The sequence below is a fragment of the Corvus brachyrhynchos genome, unplaced genomic scaffold (assembly GCF_000691975.1).
Source record: "Corvus brachyrhynchos isolate BGI_N302 unplaced genomic scaffold, ASM69197v1 scaffold369, whole genome shotgun sequence".
Lineage (NCBI taxonomy): Eukaryota > Metazoa > Chordata > Aves > Passeriformes > Corvidae > Corvus > Corvus brachyrhynchos.
Genome location: NW_008246055.1, coordinates 1,264,783 through 1,270,508, shown reverse-complemented (window position 1 = coordinate 1,270,508; position 5,726 = coordinate 1,264,783). Strand labels below are relative to the sequence as shown.

Here is a 5,726-nt window from a genome sequence, read left to right as displayed (position 1 = left end):
GGAACAGGTAAAGAGCAAACCCCCCAGCAGAGCTAACTCCAGTTTTGCAGTCCTGGAGTTGGCTACCAAATTTTAATTCAAAGAAATTTAAAGTATCCTCAGGGCTGGTCTAAATTTTGAGTGCTGTAGTTGCCCTCATGTACCCAAATCTTTCCAGGGCTCAGCCAGGGTGAGTTTTAACACTTGTTAGTTCCACCTTGAGTTACAAGGTGAACAGCACACTCCCCAATAAAGGTTTGCAGTAGCCAAAACCTGGGATCAGGATGTTTTATAAGCAACATCCTGAAGTTTACAAAACACAACAAAACTACAATTTGTTTGCCAGCATTTAAAGAGGAGATCTAGTCTCTTTGAAGACTCTGGGCACAGCACTTCCTGCCCAACCACCAGCCAGAAGTGCCTTTTGAAAGCTGACACTGACACACTTGTTCTGCTGCACTCAGAAATCAGGCACGGCTTGTTCTCTACAGTAAAATAAGAGAGAAGAAATTTCTTAGAACCTGAGGGAATTGCATGAAGCTGTGTCAGGGGAGGTTTGGGCTGGATTTCAGGAAAAGGTTCTACCCCCAGAGGGTGGTGGGACACTGGACAGGCTCCCCAGGGAACGGGCATGGCCCCGAGGCTGCCAGAGCTCCAGGAGCATTTGGACAACACTCTCAGGCACAGGATGGGATTTTGGGGTGTCTGTGCAGGGCCAGGAGTTGGATTTGACAATCCTTCGGGGTCCTTTCCAACTCAGGATACTCTATGATTCTACAGGTCTATGATTCTATGACTTTTCAACACATTAGTGGATGTGAAGTGTAAACATCCCATCCCAGACATCCGATCCTGTTTTGGGACCAAACTTGTGTCTTCTGCATTTGCATACACAAGCTTCACCCTGCTGTGTTATCCCAGCTCCATGGCTCCCTCTTCGCCCCTGAACCAGCAAGTCCAGCACAGGCACCAGTAGACACAAAGAGCAAATATGCCAGTACAATACATTCCCAGCATCACATTGTCACCACTCCACAGCAACCTCTGACACTTGGATTAATGAAGTTAAGATGCAGCAGTAGGATTTACCTTTTTCTCCAGGACTGGCGATGACTGCAGTGACAAACATAACAGCCAAACAGCAGCAATCCCACAAAAAGCGAGACAAAAAGAACAACCATTAGAGAGCAAATGTCATGCAAACATGCAACCTACCACAGACACAAGGTACACATGCACTGCAACCCACACCATGTGGAAGAGGGTACAAACTCATTACACCTCTTGGCCATTGATACACACCACCCCCACAAAAGCTTTTGCACAAACTTCTCCCTAGTCTCATTTATTTTAAATAAATGCACCCAAATTCATGTCACAGGTCATGAGAAATTATGCCTGTCCCCCCACCCAGTGCACTAAGACCCACAAACACTGGTGTTCCCCCCTCCAGCTGTGCAATGACATCAAAACACACCTGTCCCAGGTGCTTGTGCACAAGCACAACAAACAGACAGCTACACACGCATATACGCAAACAGTGCAAAGCTGGAAATTAAGAAAAAAATTCCCATTTCCTACTGTTAGCTCCTACACACTTGGATCACAGTCTCATCACAGGCTTTTCACAGACATACAGTCCTCTCCAAGGACACTAGCAATATGCCACACTTAAAGGGTAAAAGACCAACTTCTCTGATATGAAGAGGCAGTTCTTGATGAAAATTTTGCCCTTCACCACAAAGACTGGCAGTCTTATAACCAGCAACATTTTTCACTGGACACCTCTTTCATGGAATGTTAATATAAAGCCACAATTAGTATCAGCTTATTTGAAAGTCTGAGAAGGAAAAGCTCATAAAAAACCACTTCTACTATGCAGTCCAGCCCGGGAGTTGGACTTTGATGACGTTTCTGGCTCCCTTCCAACTCAGGATATTCTATGATTCTATGACTCAAAGTTGGCAACCTTTAAAAGAGAGATGCCCTAAGTTTGCTTTTGCCTACAGTACTTTTAGATTTTACTGTGTAAGCATTTCCACAGATATATTCTTACTTCCAGAAGTATAAGTGGGGAGAGAAACAAGCCTAACACACTTATCCCATTTGATCTCTAAAACTAGGATCAGATCATGTTCTGGGAGCTCACTCTGGATTTCCAGACTGTGAGGGATAGAAGAGAAGGAAGAAAAATAGTCTGGTAAGGGAGATTTCATGAACAGATGAGCACCTACAAACTACTGGTTCTTTTTATACCACATCATCTCTAGCTTTCTACACCCCTCATGCCTGTCTCTTCTGCCTAGGAAAGCTGATATCTAGCTTGTTTTTTGTTTTTCTCAATTGATTCCTATATTTTAGACAATCTAATTCTAGTCAGAACCCAAACAATGCAGGAAGGGAGGAAAATCCATTTCTTGGAAATAAGTAGGATTTTTGGTGACTGACAGAAAGCTTCCTCCGAAAGAACAACCGGGGAAAAAATCCTGTAAGGGCTAATGCATTTAACTGCTACGGTTTTGCTGCCTATCCCACATACAAAGACACGTACACTCATAGACACTTTATTTTGACACTTCCATCCATTCTATAGATAAACCTCTACACATTACCTAAGAATATAAACATGTTTTCCACAGGCCCCATCAACAGCAGCATGATAAAGCCTCACCTTTGTAAAACAACATACAAAGCTCCTCACCATCAAGTACCCCACAACTCACCCAGAACCTATTTAAAAAGAGCTTCAGCTACAATCCACGTCCCCAGGGAAAGGTCCTGCTCTGTTTTCTCTCTTAAACACACACACTCAGTGTGTAAGTTCCCAGCTGACACATGTTACATGGAGAGGTCATGGCCCTACCTTCTCCCAGGTACACTGCCCTCAGTTTGGTTGTTTCCCCCAACTTGCTGCATCTTAGATCGCTCAATGTGTTCCACGTAGGTCTGGATCATCTGTGAGGAGAGAAAAATCCATGAGGTAAACAGATGAGAAGGAAAGGCTCATTTTCTGCCTTTGTTTAATTTTCTACAGCATCCATTTCCAGTTCCCTGGGGTTTTTTTGCACATTTCCTTGTCCTTACTGTTGCCTCCTAAGCTGATGATGTAAGTGAATGTATTTTCTGTCTAATCCAACAGAAAATTTGTCAGCAAATAGTGTCAGAAATTAATTCAGCTGAATCCCATAACCGAAGAGCCTTGAAAGAGGATATCCCAAAACAACATAAACATCTCCTGGAGGATCGTTGGCAACGGGAGATGAGGTAGCGGGGGATGTGCACAGCATCACAGAACAGCTGAGATTGGAAGAAACGTCCTAAGGTCCATCAGTCCACTCCCTGCTGAAACAGGGCCACCCAGAGCAGGCTGCCAGGACCACATCCAGGTGGCTTATGAGTATCTCCAAGGAAGGAGACTCCAACACGCCTCTGAACAACCTGTGCCAGGGCTCATTGCCCTCGCGGTAGTTTTTACTATGTTTTTCGGAGTGAGCCTTCTGTGTCCTAGTTTGTGCCAGCTGTCTCCACTGGGCACCAGTGAACATAGCCTGGCTCCATCCTCTTTATACCCTCCAGTCAGGTATTTCTGATGTTCCCAAAGTTCAGAAGCTCTAGTCATCACCAGGATTGTAAAGTCAAATTCCTTTACATAATGTAGTCATGTAGATATCAACAAAGAGTTTATTTGTTTAGAAAGATGGTATCCTACCTCTGTGTGACGCTGATGCAGAGCATTATACTCCTTCTTCATTTCTGATTCACGTTCTTCCAGTCGAGAAACTGCCAAGAGAAGATCCCAACTATCAGCTAACACACACCTGGCTCTCAAAATAAAACTGTTTGAGCAACAAAGCCTATTTTGTTAGAAATTAATTTACACTTACTGAATAAAACAAACAGAAACAGAATTGTGGGATTTGGTCTTTGTTAGAAACTTAGTTCATGAGTACCTGCATGTTCCCAATACCAGCAATTCTGCACCACAAATGCAATAAAACCACTGAAGTTTTTCAGCAGTAGCCTGGTGCCCTGTAAGCATCTTAGCTTGGCAACAATTTAAATTATCCTCTGGGACTGGCTCTTCTGGCTACTAGAGGAGCAGGAGTACTGGACAAAACACCAACAAATTCTGAGGGGAACTTCAATGGCTGCATGTATTATGGAAGTATTTGTAAAAACAAATACACAAACTAAGTGAGTAACTAACTAATTAATGTGATGATTTTTATAAGAGGAAAAAATGGAAAATTCTACAAGGAGAAACTGGAAACCAGGTTCCAAAGGCCCAAATCTTGCACCTTGCATCTGGAGAGACTGACCACAGAAGAGAAGAAATGTAGCCTCTACTGAATTAGTGCAGGTACATCCCACCCTTTGGAAGGCTCAGAATTTTACACAGAAGTAAGGGACAACCAGGTATTTTGGGCTTTGCGCAAGTTACAGTGAAACAAAAAAAGTATTAAAATTATTTTTAAAGTAGCACTGTATATCTGTGGAAGGCAATGTGTATAATGGTGTCTGGTGCACAGCTCTGCTTACTCTGGTCTGCATAGTTTTTGGTCTTCAGCTCCAGCTGTCGAGTCTGAAATTCAAGGTGTTCCACTTGGATTTGTAGTTCTTTCTTCTCCTGCTCCAGTGCATCTTCAAACTCTATGAACTTCTGCATAGGGAAGAAGTGGAGAAGAAGGCACAGATGAGGATTACATGTAAAGTGGGTTTGCCCTACCATGACCCTTCCTCTCTTCACAAAAATAGAAATTTGAGAGAATATAAAATGAGGGAATATAAATTACAAAATCAGAAATAAAAATTTTTAAGTACTGTAAGTAGCACAACAGCATTTAATCAAGATGAAGAGTCTATTTCATATGAGAAAAGTATTGTTATCTTTAATGCATAATAAATATATAAACCATCGTCCAACATGAGTTCTGTAAACCGGCACAACTCTCTCATCTTCAGCAATGCTGGTCTTCTTCGTGCCAGGCTGCATTTTGATTCCTGTTAATTTGATGTCACAGAAGTCAAATTTTATTTCTACAATCATGTATTTATAAATACCTATGTCAGAAATCTTCAGACTAACTCTTCTAATGATGCAGATGTAGAGAGCTCCACCCAAAATTCCTGTGGGGGACAAGTCTTGCAGAAATGTGCAAGTCTTTTGGAAAACTAAGCCCCAGCTCTGGTGCTGCTCACTCCCATCATCACCAACACAGAGGCAGCTGCAGGCAGTGGTGTGACTCCTGCACAGGACACTGGACCAAAGGAAAGGTTTTACAGATACACTCATTTCACGATGAAAACACAACAGGAAAATACCTGATTTCAGGGTATTCTATCTGTAAACTCTCACTTCTCACCTGTGAGCTTTAGTCACTTCCTGCTGTGGACACCAGTGCTCAAGAGCAGAGTAAAACATGTGGAACATTCTGTTCAGCTCCACTGTATTACACAACTCTTGGTAGGAACTGGAGCCACAGGGGCTCCAGATAATGAAATATCATAGAAGTATCATATAATATCATTCTATCATATCATATAATGAAGTATCATGAAATATTTAAACTAAGCAAGATCCCTGGAAAGTGAACACATCTCCACATCTCTGTATATAGCTGGATGAGCCTGGTTCTTGTGTGATACATGGTCATCAGAGGTTTTCTGCACAATACACTATGTGCAATAATGACTAATAACCCACATGTCTAGATTTAGAAACAGCTGCTTCTAGTACCATCCCTGAC

The 5,726-nt window shown here is 42.5% G+C and overlaps 1 protein-coding gene across 31 annotated transcripts in view; it reads right to left on the bottom strand.

Moving 5' to 3' along the window:
* The window catches only part of MAPK8IP3 (mitogen-activated protein kinase 8 interacting protein 3), a 51,508-nt gene extending 46,848 nt beyond the window's left edge, over positions 1-4,660 (bottom strand). For 17 of the 31 annotated variants that reach the window (XM_017745692.1, XM_017745704.1, XM_017745693.1 and 14 more), the window contains exons 1-4: positions 4,519-4,660; positions 3,689-3,759; positions 2,843-2,934; positions 1,069-1,092 (exon numbers count right to left, since the gene is read on the bottom strand). In XM_017745692.1, the coding sequence (XP_017601181.1) occupies positions 1,069-1,092; positions 2,843-2,934; positions 3,689-3,759; positions 4,519-4,645 (314 nt within the window). In that variant the 5' untranslated portion in view covers positions 4,646-4,660. The remainder of the gene's footprint in view (positions 1-1,068; positions 1,093-2,842; positions 2,935-3,688; positions 3,760-4,518) is intronic. The other 14 variants (XM_017745699.1, XM_017745705.1, XM_017745710.1 and 11 more) reach the window with 2 other exon arrangements.
* Between the last annotated feature and the right edge of the window lie 1,066 nt (positions 4,661-5,726).